This window comes from Ylistrum balloti, unplaced genomic scaffold, assembly GCF_031769215.1.
Source record: "Ylistrum balloti isolate Yb309-2 unplaced genomic scaffold, AGI_CSIRO_Ybal_v1 Utg370800, whole genome shotgun sequence".
Taxonomy (NCBI): domain Eukaryota; kingdom Metazoa; phylum Mollusca; class Bivalvia; order Pectinida; family Pectinidae; genus Ylistrum; species Ylistrum balloti.
Genome location: NW_026782466.1, coordinates 1,579,055 through 1,603,264, shown reverse-complemented (window position 1 = coordinate 1,603,264; position 24,210 = coordinate 1,579,055). Strand labels below are relative to the sequence as shown.

General features: G+C 36.6%; 1 protein-coding gene across 1 annotated transcript in view; it reads left to right on the top strand.

Annotated features, from left to right (window-relative positions):
* Window positions 1–24,210, top strand: part of LOC132558598 (dynein axonemal heavy chain 3-like) — a gene marked incomplete at its 5' end in the record, with an annotated part of 92,681 nt that overhangs the window by 14,803 nt on the left and 53,668 nt on the right. The window contains 32 exons of the mRNA XM_060223186.1: window positions 308–412; window positions 767–897; window positions 1,257–1,455; window positions 2,059–2,265; window positions 2,460–2,713; window positions 3,106–3,310; window positions 4,281–4,484; window positions 4,810–4,940; window positions 5,096–5,291; window positions 6,592–6,786; window positions 7,034–7,222; window positions 7,634–7,762; window positions 7,963–8,163; window positions 8,351–8,490; window positions 9,146–9,236; window positions 9,757–9,824; window positions 10,576–10,804; window positions 11,023–11,175; window positions 12,345–12,483; window positions 13,052–13,250; window positions 14,469–14,577; window positions 14,775–14,894; window positions 15,565–16,017; window positions 16,277–16,441; window positions 17,500–17,634; window positions 18,329–18,416; window positions 18,675–18,805; window positions 19,040–19,140; window positions 19,628–19,742; window positions 20,246–20,379; window positions 22,027–22,287; window positions 24,130–24,147. Coding sequence (XP_060079169.1) covers window positions 308–412; window positions 767–897; window positions 1,257–1,455; window positions 2,059–2,265; window positions 2,460–2,713; window positions 3,106–3,310; window positions 4,281–4,484; window positions 4,810–4,940; window positions 5,096–5,291; window positions 6,592–6,786; window positions 7,034–7,222; window positions 7,634–7,762; window positions 7,963–8,163; window positions 8,351–8,490; window positions 9,146–9,236; window positions 9,757–9,824; window positions 10,576–10,804; window positions 11,023–11,175; window positions 12,345–12,483; window positions 13,052–13,250; window positions 14,469–14,577; window positions 14,775–14,894; window positions 15,565–16,017; window positions 16,277–16,441; window positions 17,500–17,634; window positions 18,329–18,416; window positions 18,675–18,805; window positions 19,040–19,140; window positions 19,628–19,742; window positions 20,246–20,379; window positions 22,027–22,287; window positions 24,130–24,147 — 5,195 coding nt within the window. The remainder of the gene's footprint in view (window positions 1–307; window positions 413–766; window positions 898–1,256; window positions 1,456–2,058; window positions 2,266–2,459; window positions 2,714–3,105; window positions 3,311–4,280; window positions 4,485–4,809; window positions 4,941–5,095; window positions 5,292–6,591; window positions 6,787–7,033; window positions 7,223–7,633; window positions 7,763–7,962; window positions 8,164–8,350; window positions 8,491–9,145; window positions 9,237–9,756; window positions 9,825–10,575; window positions 10,805–11,022; window positions 11,176–12,344; window positions 12,484–13,051; window positions 13,251–14,468; window positions 14,578–14,774; window positions 14,895–15,564; window positions 16,018–16,276; window positions 16,442–17,499; window positions 17,635–18,328; window positions 18,417–18,674; window positions 18,806–19,039; window positions 19,141–19,627; window positions 19,743–20,245; window positions 20,380–22,026; window positions 22,288–24,129; window positions 24,148–24,210) is intronic.

Here is a 24,210-nt window from a genome sequence, read left to right as displayed (position 1 = left end):
GTCATTTGTGATTACATAAAGGTGTTTGATGAGGAATTCTGATTACCTACTTGAAGGGTCATCATTGACCCATACAAACTTTTTATTGTGTCTCTTCAATTCAAATTAAAAAATTTACCTTCGAATGTCAGTTTTGTTAATTAGGGTAATTCCTTTTAGAACTTAATTTAAAGCGTCGGGGAGGTTTTACTTTACACAGAACGAACACCGAGGAATATCTAAAATGTTTCTCACAACATTGATTGTCTATCCAAATTGATAAGATGAAACACTGAAATTTGAAATAGATATCTGTGTCACATTTCAGGAGATGGATGATGACCGAAAGTATGCCATAAAGAAGGCCATCTTGGATTACATCCTTCTGGATCCTAAAGAGCAGGAGAGACTTGGTGTCTGGATGCCAGAGAAAGTAGGTCCCCCAACCTCCCAATGAGATTTTACTCCAGTATGATCTTAGAGAATCTTATTCCTATAAAAGTTTGTAATGGTAACAAAAAAAAACCTGTCATAGTTCTTAACTGAAAAAAAACAATGCCAATTGTTCATGTGACAAGTAAGGTAATTAAAACTGAATTAAAACTTTTCTGGTTCTTTTGGAAGTGTGATGCCCTCCTGATTCTGTAACTATTATATTTGACTCCAACAGAATTCTTAACCAAATTCTTAGTGCATGCAAATAACCAGTTTTAACTTTATTCATTTGACAAAACAATTAAAGATTTTGTAATGTGAATAGTAAAGAAACCATGCTTAATCATTACAGCCATCAAACTCTGCAGGCAGAGAGATGTTTCCCTGGCACCAGACAGTCCTAGAACGACGAGAGTTCATGACCAAAGACTTGTATATTACTCACCCTGTTATGTACACCATCCTGTACCACTTTGAAACAAAGTATGTGTCCTGATATCTATGATGTGACCAATTGACTATTACACAGCTGAGTTAGAATCCATCTGAGTATTTGTAAAATAAATCATTTTCTTTCTGTTTTCTTGGTTTTAAAAGAAGAAAGTATTTATTTAATATGTAGAATCTGATATATCAAACAAGGAAGGATATTTAGGTCTGATATATGTGAAGATTTTTATCAAAATCAACTTCAAATATAATGAATGTTAGTTTTCTCTGGGAAAGTTTTGATAAAAGAGAAAACTTAAATACTAAAAGACCTTTTCTGTAAATTTGTAGGAGAAGATTAAACAGATTTTAATAACAATACTTTGTTAAACTGAGTTACTTCCCCTGAGCAGGTATGGAGCATTCCGTCTGATTGATCTGCCGGCTCTGAGACAGATAATGCCTGTCACAATGGAAACATTTCTGAAGCATGTGCAGAATTCTAGTCGGGTCGGAGCAGATTTGTTACGTAACCAGTGGTTACAGGAGTGCTGTGATATCGTGGACAATCAGAGAGACGAGGTGGAGAAATGGATGCCCAAAGATGATCCGGTTCGTGGACATTTGTACATAACCAAGGATCTTCGTGGTGTTAAATCAGATCTATAAATTACTTAGTTTAATTGTCTCCCTTGGACAAATGATTGTTAATTTGTTGATTTAGAGTTTAAACTCCTGCTGGCTTAAGTAGGTTTTAAAATTTTTATACATAACAGCTAAATGGAATTATTTTTACGGTAGATTGACGATTATTTTAGAGGTTCAAGGAATCCTATCTCTACTTACTCTAATGAAATTTATTGTATTTATTGAAATATATGTATAACATTAATCCAGTTACATAAAAATACAAATGAAATGGTAAATGAGAATTGCCATATCTATATGTGGTAAATCCATGTCCGGTAAAAAGCCCAGGTATATTGTTGTTTGGTATGGCTTAGATGTTTTTTTGTTGTTCTGTAATTACTCAATCCTTAGACTTTGAATCAGAATTAATATGTTGGCATCCAGAGGTTACTACAGCAAAATAAGAAATGATGTCAAAATTGATTGTCCATTATACCATTGAAATTCACAGATGATGGAAAAAAAATCTCAGGACGTCTCCCTACTAGGTAGGATAATTATAATTACAGTTGTGTGTGTTTACAGAATTTGCGGATGATAAAGATGGATCACTTTTTCGCGAGTGTATCGTCTCTGATGTCCAACTTACTGAGATCCTGTGTGACCAACTCCATCCTTGACCTTGTCGATCTTGTAGAGGAATATTATGAGGGCAACAAGTATGAGGGCGTGTACAACATTATGGGAGGCCTCGCCTTGCCTCAGAAAATGCACCCTGTCAAATTCTTTATGGTACGTATTTGCAGCCAGTGTGTGGCACATCAGGTACAGTCATGAATTTGAATTTTAAAAAAAGCATTCTATTATATACTGTATATAACATAAGACTTGAGAGTGAACAGTCAAGGAAAATATTAATGAACAATATTTTAATATTTTAACCTTGTCAATTAAGTTGTTAAATCTAACTGTTTGGTATGACACAGGAGGAAGATGAAGCCAAAGCCAGCCTGAAATTCAAGCCGCCAATACCGGATGTTTGTGATTTTTTTTGCCTCATCATCGACCTGATGGTGACCAGCGTGCAGGAACTGCCCTGCATCAACACTCTGCTGTTCCAGACCTACGAAGATGCTGAAAATCCCACCATCTGCACGGTTTTAATTGAGGAGGAAGTCGTGGTCACATCAAAAGAACGGATACGCACTGTCATCAGGGCCAATGAGTTTGGACCAATGAGGTAAGATCTTACACTAGTGAAACCTCTTACAGAATGATGTCTTATTAAGGATATTGGTCCCATGGCTTTAGAACAAGGATATTAATTTATGAGGACTGTTTTAATTGAGAAAATTGTAAAATATATGAGGACAGTTGTTATATTGAGAAAATTGTAATAACAATAAGGACGTATTATAAAGAATTATTTTTTTGATGCAATATAAAAAGTGATAATAAATTTATTTCTGCAGTGATCAATATTTTAGAAGTTGATATTTATCAAACCGAAGTGAATGACTGCATCATAATTTTATACATGTATTCTTTTACAAATTGTTTTGGAATTGGATAGTGTTAATGTATTATAAAAATGATATTCAGGATAAGTCTGAATGTTGTTATACATTGCAGCTACAAGTCAGTGTATGATCCCTACAAGTACTTACTGTCAGTGGAAATGGTACAGAAAATACAAAAGTTTGTTGGCCGAGAACGTCCCCTCAGGGAATATGTCAAGGAAATAGAGACGTTGAAGAAAAAGGCCTCGGAGATTGGATCACTTCCTGTGTTTATTCCCATGCATTTCTTCTTACTGGACTGTAATCACATTAACAAGGTGGGCATTTAGGACTCCGCTAGGTCTGGATATAAACCTTTGTTTTTTCCCCTCTGAATCCCCCATCCCTTACGACTGTGCTAGGTCTGGATATAAACCTTTGTTTCTCCCCCTCTGAATCCCCCATCCCTTATGACTCCGCTAGGTCTGGATATAAACCTTTGTTTCTCCCCCTCTGAATCCCCCATCCCTTAGGACTGTGCTAGGTCTGGATATAAACCTTTGTTTCTCCCTCACTGAATACCCCCATCCCTTAGGACTGTGCTAGGTCTGGATATAAACCTTTGTTTCTCCCCCTCTGAATCCCCCATCCCTTATGACTGCGCTAGGTCTGGATATAAACCTTTGTTTCTCCCTCACTGAATCCCCCATCCCTTATGACTGTGCTAGGTCTGGATATAAACCTTTGTTTCTCCCCCTCTGAATCCCCCATCCCTTAGGACTGTGCTAGGTCTGGATATAAACCTTTGTTTCCCTCCCCTCTGATTACCCCCATCCCTTAGGACTGTGCTAGGTCTGGATATAAACCTTTGTTTCTCCCCCTCTGAATCCCCCATCCCTTAGAACTGTGCTAGGTCTGGATATAAACCTTTGTTTCTCCCCCTCTGAATCCCGCATCCCTTATGACTGTGCTAGGTCTGGATATAAACCTTTGTTTCTCCCCCTCTGAATCCCCCATCCCTTATGACTGTGCTAGGTCTGGATAAAACCATTGTTCCCCCCTCTGAATCCCCCATTCCTTATGACTGTGCTTGGTTTGGATGCAAACTTTTCTCTCCCTGCTCCCCTATCCCGCCAAAAATTGAAAATTTACAGTTGATTATCAAATGTAAAATCAATTGTTTCCATTCCCCAAAAGAACCCAAAAACGATTTCAGATGAAAAAAAAAAAAAAAAAAAAACCAAGTAGTAGACATAATTATTAATTTTCCATCTCTATTGTAAGTCATGGCTGTACGATTTATTTCAGTGGTTGATTGACCGAGCACGGTACCTGATAGAGATTCTGGTGACTAATATCATGGACACGAGTCACAAGTTCAATCGTGGTATTTGTAAACAGTACGACACCATCGTTAAAAGTGTGGCCATGCAGGCTGAGAACACAGAAGAACTCGTCAAACTGAAGAACTATGTGGATAGTCTTAAGTGTGGAGAGCTCCTGGAGCTTAAGGTCAGTTTATCAAATTATATCCTGTTCTTAATGAAAATTGCAACCTGAAATATTATGCCTATAACCTACCAACATGAGATATGTAGGTACCGTTTCAGTTATCACAGTCCCAATCCTGTCTGTTAGACTGTCTATCAACTTTGAATATAAAGATTATCTTGGAAGTTAGACAAGTAAAGTTTGGGAAACTTCACTGATATAGAGGTTTAGTGCTATAACCATTTTCCACAGGTCGATGGGGCTTTGTTGCCGAGAGTATGAGAGTAAATGATATACTGGTAACTTTATCTGACCACGGAGTTAATGAGGAGAAATTTTGTTACAGGACAAGCAGGAGGTTGCTGCTGGTAACCTTATGTTTTTACTGGAGTATACATATCTACCGAAAGATGATATAGTCCTCAACAACAGCACCTTCTCCTGGGCAGACCGTATTGTCCCCATCATCACAAACACGTAAGTCAAGGGCAAAGATCAAGGTTTTAGTCAGGGGCAGAGGTCAAGGTCATTCATTAACAAATATCATAAAGAGAAATTAGAAGTGATTTCTTTATCATCAGTTTAGTGTCATATTTTGAGAACCTTTAATTTTCATGACGTTTTTATTTCAGGGAAAGTAAACTTCAGCGGGAACATGACATTTACTGTCAAAAGTTACGAGACAAAAAGAAGAATTTCCAGAATCAGTTGGACGAGACTGCCAAACAAGTGGCTAGCTTTGCGCACCGAGACCGAATGTCTGAGGCAGAGAATTATGTTCAGGATCTTCGTGATATAGAACAGCGACTGGAAGGATTCCTGGAGGAGGTTAATAGAGAGTGCAGCTACTTTGTTATTATAGTGCTGATACAAGTATCATTTCTTAGGTCAGACTAAGAGGGCAACGGATATGTTTGGTGTTGTGTGGCAGTTTACTTATCTATCTGTTAAAGTTTGTTTCATGAAGAGATTATCAGGTATGCAGACAATAGTGGAAGGTTATTGAGACAACCCATCAGTGTACCTTCTAATACTGAATGGAAGGTTTTTGAGATCACCCCTCAGTGTACCATCTAATATTGAATGAAAGGTTTTTGAGCTCCCCCATTTATGTACCATCTAATATTGAATGGAAGGTTATTGAGACCACCCATCAGTGTACCTTCTAATACTGAATGGAAGGTTTTTGAGATCACCCCTCAGTGTACCATCTGATATTGAATGAAAGATTTTTGAGCTCACCCATTTATGTACCATCTAATATTGAATGGAAGGTTATTGAGACCACCCATCAATGTACTTTCTAATACTGAATGAAAGGTTTTTGAGCTCACCCATTTATGTACAATCTAATATTGAATGGAAGGTTTTTGAGATCACCCCTCAGTGTACCATCTAATACTGAATGGAAGGTTTTTGAGATCACCCCTCAGGGTGCCATCTAATACTGAATGGAAGGTTTTTGAGATCACCCCTCATTGTACCATCTAATACTGAATGGAAGGTTTTTGAGATCACTCCTCAGGGTGCCATCTAATACTGAATGAAAGGTTTTCGAGATCATCCCTCAGTGTACCATCTAATACTTAATTAAAGGTTTTTCAGACCACCCATCAATGTACCTTCTAATACTGAATAGATTTTATTTTGAGATCACCCATCAGTGTACCATCAAATATACAATTAGTTCCTACTGGTATTAAGCATAGAATGACTAAAGCTGCTTGTTTGAGTCTGATAACTACCAAATTAAATAAAGAGTTATGTCCCTTTGTTTATCAGGCATTGCATAATATGCAAGTCGCATGTCACACTAGACTGATCCACCAATAACTGCCATAGTTGTAAGGGAGGTAATTCACTGGAAGTATTGTCTGCTTATTGTTATTGTTCTTTGTTGATGTTTAGTAACAATATAGAACTATATTTCGGTGTATTTCTGTTGTCTGTATTTTGGAGTGAAACATGTACGTGATACATACCACCTGACTAGTGGCCATAGGTAAAATGTACCTTTTATATCCTATCCTACGATTGATATTCGCCTGCTCTCCGAAAACAAAATACAAAAAAATCGCCTAAATGAAAATCATGGTTTTCATTCACTTTGTATTTTATGTTCGGGCAGAAAGCGAAGATTAACCGCGAGGAACAGTTGCTGGAACTGGAGTCTGTTACACCATACAATCAGATCCAGGACATCATGGTGGCTCGTGAGCCATACGAGAAACTATGGAACACTGCAGTTACCTTCCACAAGGAACATGACAAATGGATGAACGGGCCTCTCCTTGAGGTCAATGCTGAGGTCGTTGAGGAAGAGGTTAGTGATTGTTGGTTATAGAATGTTGAAGAAATATACATTATCATAGAAATTATTTCTTACTTATGACTCACCATATAGAGGGGCAAATCTGGGGTGTTTTCCCTCACTTTGGTATGTATGTGTTTGATTTAGTAATGGTGTAACATTGTTGTCATGTCTGATGAGTGTCTTGCAAAATTCAGAATTTCAAAATGCGTGTTATGATTTATATCTTACTTGGAAACAATTGCTGTTCTGTCACTAGGTACAATCACTATGGAGAACTGCCTACAAACTCACCAAGCAGTTCGCACACCCAGATTTCAAGGGACCAATGAGGGCATCCATCTCTATCAAATCAAAGCTTGAAAAATTCAAAATCAACATGCCCTTGATTAATGCCCTGTGTAATCCTGGTATCAAGAAACGGCACTGGGATATGATGAATGAGAAGGTACAAAACCAATACAGAATTAAAAATTCTCGCTTTGTGGTCAAAGCATCCATTGATGGATGTTGGTGTAATATGTAGTTAACACTAAACTCTGAAGATGTTATACGATGCAAACGTGATGCACATCGGCATCCTGGGTTTCCACATATTGATGTTTATTTTCATATATCACAACTAGATTGAAAAAAAAAATTCAATTTAGGTTTCATACAGTTTGACGAAAGTAGCAGAGATAAAGCATACAACAAGGATTATGACATACTATTTTGTATATATTAATCATTCAATGTAAAACCAATGTTAACAACAGACGACAATGTTTTATATCTAAGTTAATGTTTTTTAAAATTGTAATTATCTATAATCTATTTTTGTGAAATATTCTGATGCATCGATGTAATATTATCAAAGGTTGGATTTAACATGGCGCCGTCTGAAGAGACGCCCCTGATAGAGGTTCTGCAAATGGAGCTGGATAAATACTTAGATGTTCTTATGGAAATCAGCTCTCAAGCCAGCAAAGAGTTTGCCCTCGAAAAGGTACGCCTCTTATATAATGTTGTTTTGAAAACAAAAAATAGAAACGCAGGTACAATATTAAATTTTGTTGTTTAGAAAACACAAAATACTTGAATAAGATTTAGGTCTAAAAAAAGGATAAAAAATGGTAGAAGTTTTTCAGCACACATTACATGTACAGTCAGTCAGAGCATTCCACCATAATGATTTATTGTTTTCAGGCTCTGACAAAGATGAAGGACGATTGGGAGAACATGCATTTCGGCTTCGTCCCGTACAAAGATTCGGGAATAAATATTCTTTCTGCACCAGACGAAATACAGGTTCTCCTTGACGATCACATCGTCAAGACAACAACCATGAAAGGATCTCCCTTCATAGGTCCGTTTGAAACACAGATCAATGAATGGGACATCCGCCTTGTAAGTATTCTTATTGTCATGGAAACATCTTATCTAAATATACCTTTTTTGGTGAATGAATTAATTCGTACAAAGTATGTCATCATATCAAATTTACCATCGTTACATCGTCAACTTCCGCAAGCAAAGAGCTATTCCTAAATTTTAATCACAATTTCTGACTCTATGTCTTATTCTTTTATTTTAGCATCGTATGAAAGATATTTTAGATTCGTGGCTAAAGGTGCAAGCCGCATGGTTATATCTTGAACCAATCTTTGGCTCACAAGATATAAGAAACCAGATCCCAGTAGAGGGCAAACTTTTTGAGGAGGTAGACGAACACTGGTAAGACATCAGCTCTCATGGTTTTTATTTTGAAGAGAATAAAGTGTTTTTGTTTATCATTTGTTCCTTCTTAACAGAAATGATAACTGATAGAAATTTTAAACAGCTGTCAACGTACGTGAAGTGAAAGAATGTTTTACTGTAAAATCAGTCATTTTTGTAGAGTTTTTATTGGTTTTGTTGAGTACTCGTAATTCTCATATTCATATGTTCATCAATTAATAAACTGTAAAAGATATGATAAGAATATTTAGTATTAGGGGATTTCCCAGGTATTATTTATATACACAAAAGCAAGTATTCACAAAATATTTTTCTTGAAACTAGATTTTTCTCCAAAGAATATATACCATTTAGCAGTATTGGACTCAATCGAACCTACACATGTGCTAAGATAATACTTCATCTTTGAAAAGAAAGATTTAACAAAGTAAAGTATTCTGTTTGAAAGTCATATGGAGGATTACATATCTGGGTTTGAACTGACAAAAAATCCATGAAAGTTTTGTAAACCACTGCATCCTGTCTCTCTGGATATGATAGATGTATAGTGTTGTATTCAACAATTGTGGGATGACATTAATTATCAAAGTTGAAAATGCTGGAAAAAATTTTTAGGAGAAAAGAAGGTAATTTGAGTCATATTCTACAACAGGAAAACCATTATGGAGCATGCTGTTGAAAATACAAAGGCCCAGGTGGTGTGCTCACAGGATCAGATGCTGGAAAAGTTACAGAAGTCTGAGGTAGGTGTTTGCTAATAAAGGACAAAAAATTGTGTTTAATTTTAAAAGGTTAAGAACCTTCAAGGTGCCCTTGGTATAAATTTGATCATGTTTTCTGCCTGTCAGTCTAGCTATCGATTCACACCAAAACTGGAAATTATCTCATTATTGATACCACATATCTAGAAGTTTTTAAAAAAAATTTACTTTGTAATAGTAGGTCAGAGTCACTTTGTGAAATGTACACAGAGGCTTGGATTTTAATTGGTATATTCTAGTCTCATCTAAGGGAAATAGGTCAGATGGATTTGAAATAAAAAATAGAATAGAATAGTTCAAAGTTAAATGGTCAATTTCTTGGTTTTCATTTAGTGAAGTAATTTGGTTATGAAGTAAATACAAGATGAATGTCATAAAATCCCTCGAAAAAGACTAAGTAATATTTCTATCAGAGTAGAGTCATTAAAAAACCCATTAAAAAGACAATACATTAATCATATGAGAGAAATGAAGAAAATTGATGTTTCCTTTGTCTTTATAGTCTATGTTGGATGACATACAGAAAGGCCTCAATGACTACCTGGAGAAGAAGAGACTGTTCTTTCCAAGGTCAGTAGTGTGATGTTCAACTCGAATCTTAATTTTGATAGAAATTAAACATTTTAGTCCACCCAGGTTACAATTTTTGAACACGATGGGTCTTGTGATCTCTTTATGAAGTTAAATACTCCTCTCTGGGTATTCACTGTGGTAGTAAATTAATTGATACATTGTATTTTATGGAAAGTACACACCCTTGGAACTGCTGCCAATTTTGTCCCCACAGTTCTAACTATTATATGTTCAAATTCATTCAGTTACTCAAAGTTGAAAATGTAAAAAAAAACTTAATAATTTACGAAAATATCTAGCATCAGCAAATAAACTTAGGAAAGATTTATTGTAATTAGTATTTTCGTGGTTTCCTCCAAAAACATTACACCAACGTTATGAATGGTGACAAAGTGTGTATGATGGTAAGAGTGTGAGTGTCTTTGTCTTTTGAACTGTTACTTATACAATAAATTGTATAACTTACGGAAATAATTTGAAATTGAAATTGACGCCTTTGGTCTGTTCACTGATTAGTTTTGCCAATACAATTATTAACTACATACATCATATAAAACATCCCTCGGGGTTTATTTTTGTCAGAATGTAGTCATCATACAGTGAATTCACTCTTTCCATATACAATTTTTTTAAATACAATTTTCTGACAACATTTAATGTGAGAGTTCATCCAATGTTAAACATAAACCTTTCCTTTTAAGAGTAAAGAGTATCACCAAAAAGTACTGACTTTATCTTGTTTCTCCAGGTTTTTCTTCCTGTCTAACGACGAGTTGCTGGAGATACTCTCTGAGACCAAGGATCCTCTGAGAGTTCAGCCTCATCTAAAGAAGTGCTTCGAGGGCATCGCCCAGCTCAGCTTCGACCTTGACAAGGTTATCATTGCTATGGAGTCTGCTGAGAAGGAAGTTGTGCAGTTCTCTAAGACCATCATCCCTGCCGATGCCTGTGGCCTTGTGGAGCGATGGTTGTTACAGGTAAAATACTGTCATAATATCAGACTCCAGACTGGTATTACAATCTATTTATCAATAATTCTGGGGTGTTTTGTTTCCATCCAAATCTTGTTTGAAAAGTGTTTTTTTTTTTTTTTATTTGCTTAAATTCTAAGTTAGGATCAATTATTTATTATTTTTTTTTTTTTTATATTTTGATACATTTTAAAATTTCTCTTTTTAATGGTGATTGATGACAGGTTGAGGATGTGATGAAACTCAGTCTGAGGGAAGTATCTGTCAAAGCAGTAAAGGCATATCCCAACAACCCACGATGTGAGTGGGTGTTACAGTGGCCAGGACAGATAGTGCTAGCTGCTAGTCAGATCCACTGGACCTCTGAAGTTACACAAGTAAGTATATAGGTCATACTGGTAAATATAGAGGTCATACTGGTAAATATATAGAGGTCATACAGGTAAATATAGAGGTCATACAGGTAAATATAGAGGTCATACAGGTAAATATATAGAGGTCATACAGGTAAATATAGATGTCATACAGGTAAATATAGATGTCATACAGGTAAATATAGAGGTCATACTGGTAAATATATAGAGGTCATACAGGTAAATATAGAGGTCATACAGGTAAATATAGAGGTCATACTGATAAAGATAAAAGTCATACAGGTAAATATAGAGGTCATACAGGTTAAAATAGAGGTTACACAGATAAATATATAGAGGTCATACAGGTAAATACATCATACTAGTAAATATAGAGGTCATACAGGTAAATATATAGAGGTCATACTAGTAATTATAGAGGTCATACAGGTAAATATAGAGGTTACACGGGTAAAGATAGAAGTCACACAGGTAAATATAGAGGTCATACAGGTAAATATAGAGGTCATACAGGTAAATATAGAGGTCATACAGGTAAATATATAGAGGTCATACAGGTAAATATAGAGGTTACACAGGTAAAGATAGAAGTCATACAGGTAAATATAGAGGTCATACTGGTAAATATAGAGGTCATACAGGTAAATATAGAGGTTACACGGGTAAAGATAGAAGTCATACAGGTAAATATAGAGGTCATACAGGTAAATACATAGAGGTCATACTGGTAAATATAGAGGTCATACAGGTAAATATAGAGGTCATACTGGTAAATATAGAGGTCATACAGGTAAATAAATAGAGGTCATTCTGGTAAAGATAAATGTCATACAGGTAAATATAAAGGTCATACAGGAAAAGATAGAGGTCATACAAGTAAATGTTATGGTCATATTCTTAAAGATAGAGGTTACATAGGTTAATATAGAGATTTTCTTGTCTCAAAATCTAATAATCACATGTTTATATTTTTTATGATGATAAATCTGATAAATGATGATGATTAAACATGTTATCAGAGAGGCTATGAATAATCGATGTCCTGTAATGCTGATGAGGCTATATTTAAGGCATCAGTAGTGGATACTCTGAAAACCTCGTTCTTACTGTTTTCTTGTTCTTTGTTATCAGAATCCATGTATTTTATATAACACCTTTACACCTGTTAACAGGCTATTAACAGTAATTACCTGGGGCCATACCTGGCAAAGAGCAACAAACAGATAGATGAGGTAGTACAGATGGTACGAGGTTCCCTCACAAAGATGGCAAGGATCACTCTGGAGGCTCTCATTGTCATAGATGTCCATGGTGAGTATACACATCCTCAGTACACCTACCATGTTAAAAAGGCCATTGGTATCCAAAGTTGGTATACAGACATACTCCATAGTACACAATGTTATCTCAAAACATAAAATGTCTATGGCCATTACATAAACCCTGTAAAAGCATGGTCAAAGATGTCAATGATTTATATACATATCCCTTGTCAGAATGTTCATAGATGTCTATGGTCAGTACACATGTCCCATCAGACTGTTCATAGATATCAATGGTCAGTAAACATGTCCCATCAGAATGTTCATAGATGTCTATGGTCAGTACAGATGCCCTCTCAGAATATAAGGTCAAGACACTACATAGATTCACACTTTTTGATATCCTGAATTGATCTTGTCTTGAACCATTTCATTTACTCAGGTTGTAATTCAGATTTTAATGTAAACTGCCTTTATTGTTGACAGATTCAAGCAAGGAATTTTGAAGTGATTTAAGAAATAATTGTTTTGTACCGTTTGCCATATGCCCTGATGTAAATATTCAAGTGATCATTTTGCTGGGATATCATATCCAATCATTTGTGTTTGATTTACAGCCCGAGATGTGATAGCCAACCTAGCTAAGTTAGAGATGAGCAGTCCTGTTGATTTCTCCTGGATCAGCCAGCTTCGTTATTACTTTGAAGAAGATTCTGTGCTGGTGAAAATGATCACCACTACTGTAGCTTATGCTTATGAGTACCTGGGAAATACAGGGCGTCTAGTCATTACCCCACTTACCGACAGGTGTTACAGGTGTGTATCATATACAGGTGTTACAAGCGTGTATATGTACTACCAACAGGTGTGTATCATATTCAGGTGTTATAGGTGTGTATCATCAACAGGTGTTACAGGTGTGTATCACTGACAGGTGTCACAGGTGTGTATTACAGGCAGGTGTTAATGATGGGTATCACAGATAGGTGTAACAAGTGTGTATCACAGACAGGTGTTACAGGTGTGTATCACAGGCAGGTGTTACAGGTGTGTATCACAGGCAGGTGTTACAGGTGTGTATCATCAACAGGTGTTACAGGTGTGTATCACAGACAGGTGTTAAAGATGGGTATCACAGGCAGGTGTTACAGATGTGTATTACCAACAGGTGTGTATACCTGACAGGTGTTATCACTGACAGGTGTTACAGGTGTGTATCACAGGCAGGTGTTACAGGTGTGTATCACAGGCAGGTGTTACAGGTGTGTATCATCAACAGGTGTTACAGGTGTGTATCACTGACAGGTGTTACAGGTGTGTATCACAGACAGGTGTTAAAGATGGGTATCACAGGCAGGTGTTACAGATGTGTATCACTGACAGGTGTTACAGATGGGTATCACAGGCAGGTGTTACAGATGTTTACCACTGACAGGTGTTACAGATGTGTGTCACTGACAGGTGTAACAGGTGTGTATCACAGGCAGGTGTTAAAGATGGGTATCACAGACAGGTGTTACAGATGTGTATCACAGGCAGGTGTTACAGGTGTGTATCACAGACAGGTGTTACAAGTGTGTATCATCAACAGGTGTTACAGGTGTGTATCACTGACAGGTGTTACAGATGTGTATTACCAACAGGTGTGTATACCTGACAGGTGTTATCACTGACAGGTGTTACAGGTGTGTATCACAGACAGGTGTTACAGATACTATAACATTTGAAACTTCTAAAAGAAACCCAAATTCTCAGGATAAAGTGGTATCTGATTTTCAGAAAAACATTGTTATTCATTTTAGATTGTCAGGTTTCCATTATTAGTATTATCTTTTGTTCACCTTTTTTCCGCCTTAAGTTCATAATGTTGTGATTTCTTTTTATTCTAAAGATATCGGGAGGTTTTCTCCAAAGCTTATCTTTTGAACATATTTTAACTCATTTTCCTATATTTAAAAGGTGTATCAATATCAAATCTATAGTGAAAGGTTTTTTTCTAAATCACATTTCACCATGGTGTACTCTCACCAACAGAACCCTCATGGGAGCACTGCTGTTAAATCTGGGAGGAGCTCCTGAGGGACCGGCGGGGACTGGCAAAACTGAGACCTCCAAAGATCTGGCTAAAGCTGTTGCTAAACAGGTACATGATCAGTATCTTTTTAAATTTGATATAAAATACTGGTAAAGTCAAACGTTGAAATGATTGTGACCAGAACATGGTTCCATCACTTTTCTATTTCAATCGTTTTGTGATTCCTTAATGTAAAAAAAATAATAGTAATGAATTTATTTCTATGTCTGGAGTATTGGAAATTTAGTTTGTGTTTGACATTGCAGTGTGTGGTGTTTAACTGCTCAGACGGCCTTGACTACAAGGCCATGGGAAAGTTCTTCAAAGGCCTCGCACAGTCTGGAGCCTGGGCATGTTTTGATGAATTCAACAGGATAGAGTTGGAGGTAATATGCTTTTCTTCTATTGTGGGTAAATATTGTGATAATTTCTCAGACAATAACCAGCAAAAATGAAATAGCTAACGGACTGCCATAACAAGTGTATGTCATTTACTTACCTAAATCTAGTCATTTCTCTAATAAATGTGATGTGAATACATATCAAATGTAGGATCATGAAAACTGTATATATACATTGGAATTATACTGATTATATAGATCTATAGGGAGTTTTATGTCTATACATAGTGGCTGGGATCATACTTCTTATACGGGTCTATATAGTGGGATTATAATAACTGCCAATGTTTACACCTGTAATTTCACATTCGGAATATGTCTTGTTTCCTGCTTAAAAAGAACTCTAAACACATAACATACCAAACTTTGATAATGATGATAATAATATAATATGTATGTTGTCATTTAGACATTCTTCTGGTACTATCAAAAGTTTAAAGATATTGATAATTGGTTATGTCCTGAAATAGCGTATTTGGAATTGAATTTCATGGGCAAAGGTCAAAGATCATAAAATGCCACTTTTGAAAATTATATTAAAGTATTTTGATTCTGCGACCCTGTAAGTGATTTTGTGTCATTAGATGAGTGATCTAGGTACCTGTTATTATATTGTATTCTGTGTTGTTTCTGCATGTTTCCTTTCTGTTTACAGGTGTTATCCGTCATCGCGCAGCAAGTCCAGACGATACAGAGAGCTATTGCTGAACAAGTCAAAATGTTTATGTTTGAGGGTACAAACATTTCTCTCGACCCAACATGTACAATATTTATCACTATGAATCCTGGGTATGCAGGACGTGCTGAACTGCCAGACAATTTAAAAGTGTTGTTTCGTACAGTAGCCATGATGGTACCCGACTATGCTATGATTGCTGAGATATCGCTGTATTCCATGGGATTTGTAGACGCTCGCAGCATGTCCACAAAAATTGTGGCAACATATAGACTGTGTTCAGAGCTACTGTCTTCACAACATCACTACGACTACGGTATGCGAGCGGTGAAGTCAGTGTTGACCGCAGCAGGAAGTCTGAAATTGAAATACCCTGAACAGAGAGAGGATGTGTTGGTGCTGAAGTCAATCAATGATATTAACCTTCCGAAGGTAATGACCAGGAAGAGGCAGTCTTTGAAAATAGTTATAAACTCCAATAGTTTGGCCACAAAAAACTGAATCAATCCCTTATATAATGATTAAATTCTCATCTCAAACATTTCGTATAGAGCTGAACCATTGCTTGTATCTTTTTGAAATCAAATTGTAAATCTTGAAATTTATTTTTACTTAAACATTAAAATGGTATGATAATGAATGCCAGATAAAAACGTGGGTATTTGTTAAACATAGTAATATTATTTTTCAGTTTTTATCCCAAGACATTCCACTGTTTGAAGGAATCATATCTGACCTGTTTCCGGGGATAGAACTTCCAGCAATGGACTACGGAGACTTGCAAGAGGCTCTTATAGAGAACCTCAAGAAAAGCAGTCTCCAGGCTGTTCCTTGGTACCTGGAAAAAATCATTCAGGTAAGTAAATTATGGTAACTGGTAAAAAATCATTCAGGTAAGTAAATTATGGTAACTTGTAAAAAATCATTCAGGTAAGTAAATTATGGTAACTGGGAAAAAATCATTCAGGTAAGTAAATTATGGTAACTGGTAAAAAATCATTCAGGTAAGTAAATTATGGTAACTGGGAAAAAATCATTCAGGTAAGTAAATTATGGTACCTGGAAAAACTCATTCAGGTAAGTAAATTATGGTAACTGGTAAAAAAATGTATAGCTGGTAAATGTTTTGTGATAGAGGTGAAAAATGATAGTATTGGGTTAAAATTGAGTAATTATCACATCAAATAGGAAAATACAAGACAAAATACAATTTATTACATGCTGTAAGTGCTGAAAGTTTCATTCCACAAGCAAATATATCATGAAACTTCAGCACAGTGTGATTAACAAGGAAGCATTTTATTTAAAGGATCAAATTATTTATCATCTTTTCCAAAAATAAGTCTTACATTTTGCCTCCCGTTAGCTCCATTTCATCTGGATTTATTCACACGAGTATAGATACAATTCTAGATTACAAGATGATAGTTTGACAACATTTGGTGCCATGTTGATCTATGATTGGTCAATGCTTTGCATGTCACCTTGGATAGCACACATTTTAGCTCAACTTCAATCATTCATTTAATAACAATTTTCAGGTAGCTATTCCAGTAATCAAACACACAGGGAAAATTATAATTTAGTTAAATAGTCATGTTACTAAACTTTAAATTAAAATGTAAGTACATTATTAAATGGTTATTAGATTGTATTAATACAGTTGCATTTTGGATTACAGGTAAATAGTTATGTCATTAGTTATGATGACAGGTAAATAGTTATGATGACAGGTAAATAGTAATGATGTCATTCTATATATCTGTCACCCTGATTGCTTTCATACTGACAACTAATACATAATCTGACGTCCATTTGTTCAATGAAGAACTGGAATCAAAATAATTTGGTTTCCAAACATGTTCATGGCAAAATAACATATAATATTCTGATATGATATACTGCATGTTACAGATATACGACATGATCCTGGTAAGACATGGTCTGATGATTGTTGGAGATCCCCTTGGGGGGAAGACAAATGCCTTCAAAGCTCTCGCAGCTACTCTGTGTGACCTGAATACCAGTGGCAAGATGGAGGAAAAGAAGGTCAGTTACTATAATTGCTTGGTGATATTTGATGTAAAATGATTGAAGGAATGTCAGTGTTTTAAAACCTTTCTTTCTTTGTAATAAAATTGGGTGGAGTTTGACTTCACACACACCCTCCTTGGAATCATATCTAGTACTAGTAGTAAGCTATATACAGGGTTAGTTCCCTTTGTTTAGAAGACATTAATTTGTCTGAAGCTTATCTCATTTATCCATATCAGTTACAGACAATGAATTTAATATCCAAGTACATGGTGTTTATTTAAACACTGAAAGTTAGTATTAATGCAATCCCTCTGTGTACAGATTTCTTTGTTGACATCTTAGAGTTTACACGGAGGAGAACACATCTTTTAAAACTCCAAGCCGTGGAAAAGTGCATTTTACAGATATCTTCTCAACTAAGTAGTTATCTTCAACAAGTTCTGAAGATTTACAAAGATGGTATACTGATAATTCAAGCTGAATATAGAGGCAAAAACTGGGGAATTCCCCACATAAAAACTGGGGAGTTCCCCACATAAAAACTGGGGAATTCCCCACATAAAAACTGGGGAGTTCCCCACATAAAAACTGGGGAGTTCTCCAACATAAAGGAGGGAGGGAGGGGAGCAAGTATAATAAAGATAATACTTTACTTATGCAAGCAATACATACTTTGCGTTATTTATAATCACTTTGGCTTTTTTAGGTGCAGTATAGAATTATCAATCCTAAGGCTATTACAATGGGCCAGTTATATGGACGATTTGATCCTGTTTCTCACGAATGGTTTGATGGTAAGTCGTCAGTAATCATATAATTCAGTAAGAAAGAATTTGATATCAAATTGAAATCTGTCTCAACATAGGTTATATCATACTTACTCAGTGAAATATTTCTCTAATTCTTTGTATGTGTTTGGTTTAAATTAGAAAAGTCAAACAAAATTAGAGGAGATAGGGCTAAAGTAGTGTAATATTTATCTTAGAAAGGCCTAAGTCGCTGTTAAAAATCAAGGAATTCCTATCATATTAAGAGGTATCTGTCCACTTTAGGTGTATTAGCCAATACTTTCCGTGAGCATGCGTCCAGCACAACAGACTTCAGAAAGTGGATTGTGTTTGACGGGCCTGTGGACGCCGTGTGGATTGAAAACATGAACACCGTCCTGGATGACAATAAAAAGGTTTACAAATCTTGATAACTTGTTTCCAAACAGACTTAGAATTATAGATAAACAAGAATCAGGATATTGACTATCTTTATATTTAACACAGCTTTCTATCTTTTGATCGATAATATATTCATGAATCACATTTCATACTGGTTTAAGTTAAGTATGAAAACCTCAGGATAGTTCTATAGTTTAGCCTTATAAAACTACATGCCTACATTATGTATATGTTATTTCTGTTCCTAGCTGTGTCTGATGAGTGGAGAAATTATACAGATGAGCAACAAACAGAACATGATTTTTGAGCCACAAGATCTTGAGCAGGCATCCCCTGCCACAGTTAGCAGGTATGTATGTCACATGTCACAGACAGTTACCTAATGCTGTATATAGGTATACATATCAATACAGGGTAAACAACAACTCCCAAATATGGTTCTACTATTAATTATGATTTTTGTCGACATGTTCGCCCTTATCAGACTTCATGAGGACAAATCTACCTTAATTTCTATCCCCTAAAGTGCCAAAATTACGGGCACAATATTTTTATAAATAGTTACTGTTTGTCACTATAAATAATTACTACTGAGACATCCTGCCGTAAAATGACTATAACATATATGAGATAACTACTGTGTTAATTTACATTTTATAACATTATTCTTACATTGCCCTGTCCATACTGTAATCTGGCAGATTAGGGGATAGAAATTAGAAGAGTTCAGAAAACCTTCCGAAATATTGAGATTTCAGATTGACTAACTTCAGTTGATCTTTTCTAGAGTTAGAAACTGTTGTAGAAAGTTTAATTGTTTGATTTATATATTACAGATGTGGTATGATCTACATGGACCCCCTGCAGCTCGGCTGGAAGCCATTTGTCCAGTCCTGGATGGAGAATGATCTTCCTGATAACCTAAACGCAGAGCAACGTGACATCATCAATGTAAGTACTGAGTCTAGAATCATGACTTAAGATTACATCTGAGGCAGTTTTGTGTCATCTGAGTACTTAATTGTATAAAAACTTTCAGGCTGAACTTCGTATATCAGTACCAATATATCAAAATAGAAACCTAACAGTACTGAGTTTGAGACAGAGTGACACTGTTGTGGCAGTGAATGACACAGAAGTAGACACACAGAGACAGAGTGACACTGTTTTGGCAATGAATGACACAGTTGTAGACACACACAGACAGAATGACACTGTTGTGGACACACAAAGACAGAGTGACAATGTTGTGGATACACAGAGACAGAATGACACTGTTGTGGACACAAAGAGACAGAATGGCACTGTTGTGGACACACACAGACAGAATGTCACATGAAGACACACAGAATGACACTGTTGTGGACACATTCAGACACAATGACACTGTTGTGAACAGACACTGTTGGGAACAGACACGGTTGTGAACAGACACTGTTGCGTATCTATTACAGATGCTGTTTGAATGGCTGCTGCCTCCCTGCCTGATGTATGTTTCCAAATACTGTAAGGCTCTCCTGACTTGTCACCCTCTCCACTACACTACCTGTCTGCTCAGACTCTATGGTTGCCTCATGCAAGATGTCAAGTAAGTACCACTGGTTGTACTGGTGTAACAGTATCCAGGGATGTTTTTATTATCATTTCACAATGGTTTGATTTGTTGTGCCGAAGTCGATGTCATTACGAATTGAATAAAGACAGATGGATAAGAAGGTAGGAGATAGGTAGAAGTTATTTGTGGGCCTGTGAAATTAACCAGGAACATATTATCTAAGTAATGTACCAGGGGCTGGTTGTCTGTTGTTTTGTCTTGGAGATGCACCAGATGTGAGGTGTCAGTTCCCTTGTCTATCTTAGTGATGTACCACAGGCTGGTTGTCTGTTGCTTTGTGTGTCTGGTAGATGGATGTACCAGAAGCAGTTTGTTGTTTTTTGTGCCTGAAAGATGTACCAGGGTTTTGTTGTCTGTCCCTGTGTGTGCCTGTAATATACCAGGGGCAGGTTGTCTGTTCCTATGTGTGTCTGGGAGATGTACCAGGGACAGGTTGTCTGTTCCTATGTATGTCTGGGAGATGTACCAAGGGCAGGTTGTCTGTTCCCATGTGTGTCTGTGAGATGTACCAAGGACAGGTTGTCTGTTCCTGTGTGTGTCTGGGAGATGTACCAGGGACAGGTTGTCTGTTCCTATGTGTGTCTGGGAGATGTACCAGGGTTTCGTTGTCTGTTCCTGTGTGTGTCTGGGAGATGTACCAGGGACAGGTTGTCTGTTCCTGTGTGTGTCTGGGAGATGTACCAGGGACAGGTTGTCTGTTCCTGTGTGTGTCTGGGAGATGTACTAGGGGCAGGTTGTCTGTTCCTATGTGTGTCTGGGAGATGTACTAGGGACAGGTTGTCTGTTCCTATGTATGTCTGGGGGATGTACCAGGGACAGGTTGTCTGTTCCTATGTGTGTCTGGGAGATGTACCAGGGTTTTGTTGTCTGTTCCTATGTGTGTCTTGGAGATGTACCAGGGACAGGTTGTCTGTTCTTATGTGTGTCTGGGAGATGTACCAGGGACAGGTTGTCTGTTCCTATGTGTGTCTGGGAGATGTACTAGGGGCAGGTTGTCTGTTCTTATGTGTGTCTGGGAGATGTTCTAGGGACAGGTTGTCTGTTCTTATGTGTGTCTGGGAGATGTACTAGGGGCAGGTTGTCTGTTCTTATGTGTGTCTGGGAGATGTACCAGGGACAGGTTGTCTGTTCCTATGTTTGTCTGGGAGATGTACTAGGGGCAGGTTGTCTGTTCTTATGTGTGTCTGGGAGATGTACCAGGGACAGGTTGTCTGTTCCTATGTTTGTCTGGGAGATGTACTAGGGGCAGGTTGTCTGTTCCTATGTGTGTCTGGGAGATGTACTAGGGGCAGGTTGTCTGTTCTTATGTGTGTCTGGGAGATGTACTAGGGGCAGGTTGTCTGTTCCTATGTGTGTCTGGGAGATGTACCAGGGGCAGGTTGTCTGTTCCTATATGTGTCTGGGAGATGTACCAGGGACAGGTTGTCTGTTCTTATGTGTGTCTGGGAGATGTACTAGGGGCAGGTTGTCTGTTCTTATGTGTGTCTGGGAGATGTTCTAGGGACAGGTTGTCTGTTCTTATGTGTGTCTGGGAGATGTACCAGGGTTTTGATTCTTTGTGTGTTCTACCAAAGATACAAACAATTTGTGTTAATATCTATTAATTTATCCCATCAATAGGGCAATTGGGGCAGAGGAAGAGGAAGATGATGACATCATTGAGGATGATGACGAGGAAGAAGAAGCCAAGGAGAAACCAGTGTCGATGAATGACCAGAAGATTATTGAAGAGCGTACCAACATGTTGATCAGCTATTTCTTTTTCTCCATTGTCTGGTCCGTAGGAGGAGCACTAGATGCCAACTCACGCATCAAATTTGACGAATTTTTCCGAAATTTGTGCGATGCAGATGCTGGAGGGACAACTAGCAAATATCCAAAGTGAGTGGTCTCCCTTGTTCATAGGATGAACAGATATGTTTAATAACTCATTCAGCTAACAGCTTACAAAATATATACAAATGCATATAACTTTAAAGAATATGTTGCTTTATAGAACAATTTTTAAAAAATTTACTTTGGGATGATATTTGATTGATAACATCACTTTGATTTAGATTTGCACATTATAATACAAATTGGACAAATGTGATATGATACATACTATCAATATGTTTGAATTAGATTTACGACACTATAATTATATAATTTAAACGGCTGACATCACAGTGCAATCCAGAATTGACCAGGCATTGTTACCTGTTCAAATTATTTAAGGTCTTTGTCAGTGGTTCCAACATATCTGGTACGTGTTGAGCATAATTTGGTTTCCACGTATAAATATGGTGCTGATTGTCTGTTTCGGAAGTAAGTGGTAACAATCCCTCATTTTCTTAGTTCTTTAGAATACCTGGTCATGACCTTACTATGTTTTTGATCAAGAATGTGTGTTCTTCCCAGAACTGTGTCACAGATATTTTATAACATGCCTCGTTATTTCACTTTTCAAATGAAAGCTACTGTGCTGGATGAAAGATCATGGCAGATGAAGTTTCTAAACTCAAAAATGTGTGTAGTTTGTTTCATTTTTAGAATGACAAGGCTTATTATGTTGTAAAACCTCTATGGCTTGATTGGGAAGAAAGAAATCTGAAACATGATATTGACATGACCAGATTAAAAGAACTTGGGATGTTTTACTCACCACTTTCCTCTGAAGTTGACAATCACCACCATATTTGTATGTGCAAACCAAATTAAAGGTGATGCGCACCAAATTCATTGGACCCCCTGTCCAGATGGCTTCTGTGGTGTCAGCTGTTCCATGTCATTTGTTGTCAATATTAGTTGCTTATTTCAAGCTTTTTGAGAAATTTTATACCTAATTTATTAGTAGTAAGTGATTTTATAGTAGCAATGTCAGCGCATAACACAACGCATAACAAGACTATCACTATTCCACAGTTTGTGAATCTTTTCTGCTGAAATATTTGTGTACACATCTTTGAAGTCAATTTGGAAAGCATTATTGAACACTGTAAGCTCAAAATTTTACAATTTTGAAGGAAAATGAAAATAGACATCATCTGAAAATAGAAACTACCAGCTGGTTAAAACTAGTCGTGTACAGTGATGATTCTTAAGTTTCCTTGTCTGGGGATTGTAAAATATATTCTTATCAGGAAGGGTGGCTTTTAGCCTGACACAAAACTTTTCTTTATTACTTTATATGCAGATTAGAATGACAATTATTCCACGTTGACAAAAATATATCAAATCTTTGTAATGATATATATAAGGTCTTTTACTTTAAACGTTAGATAGAAAAGTCAAGAGTAAGGTTGTGTTAATCCAAATAAGTTTCAATTACGAGACACACCAAGCATCACCAGTGATATTTACTGGTTAACCAGTTTCTGACTTTCGCAGTAGATTCATTCTCTTTGAGTATAGTTATACATACAGCTAGAGATTAAAAAACTTCAAATTTCAACCTAACTCACACAGTTATTGTAAAATCTGAAGTATTATCTCTGTACGTCACTCGATCTTAACGGGAACTTTGTATACATAAGACCAGTTGGGGCTACACTAATGCTTTGCTTACCTACTCTGGTGTATAAGCTATGTATATAGTATATTTTAATCACATGATGCCTTTCGCTTTATATATATATTACATTTATATATGGATGTGAGTAGTCATTATATATTATTCTTATATTTGGGTATATAGCTTAGATAGATTGTAATATGCTGTAAACTCACACTTTGAATATTCAGACTTGGCCATATAACACGGTAAGTGAGAGGGACCGTTTGGACCCTGTGGTGTAGGCTGTATCTAGGTGACCATGTAGAAAC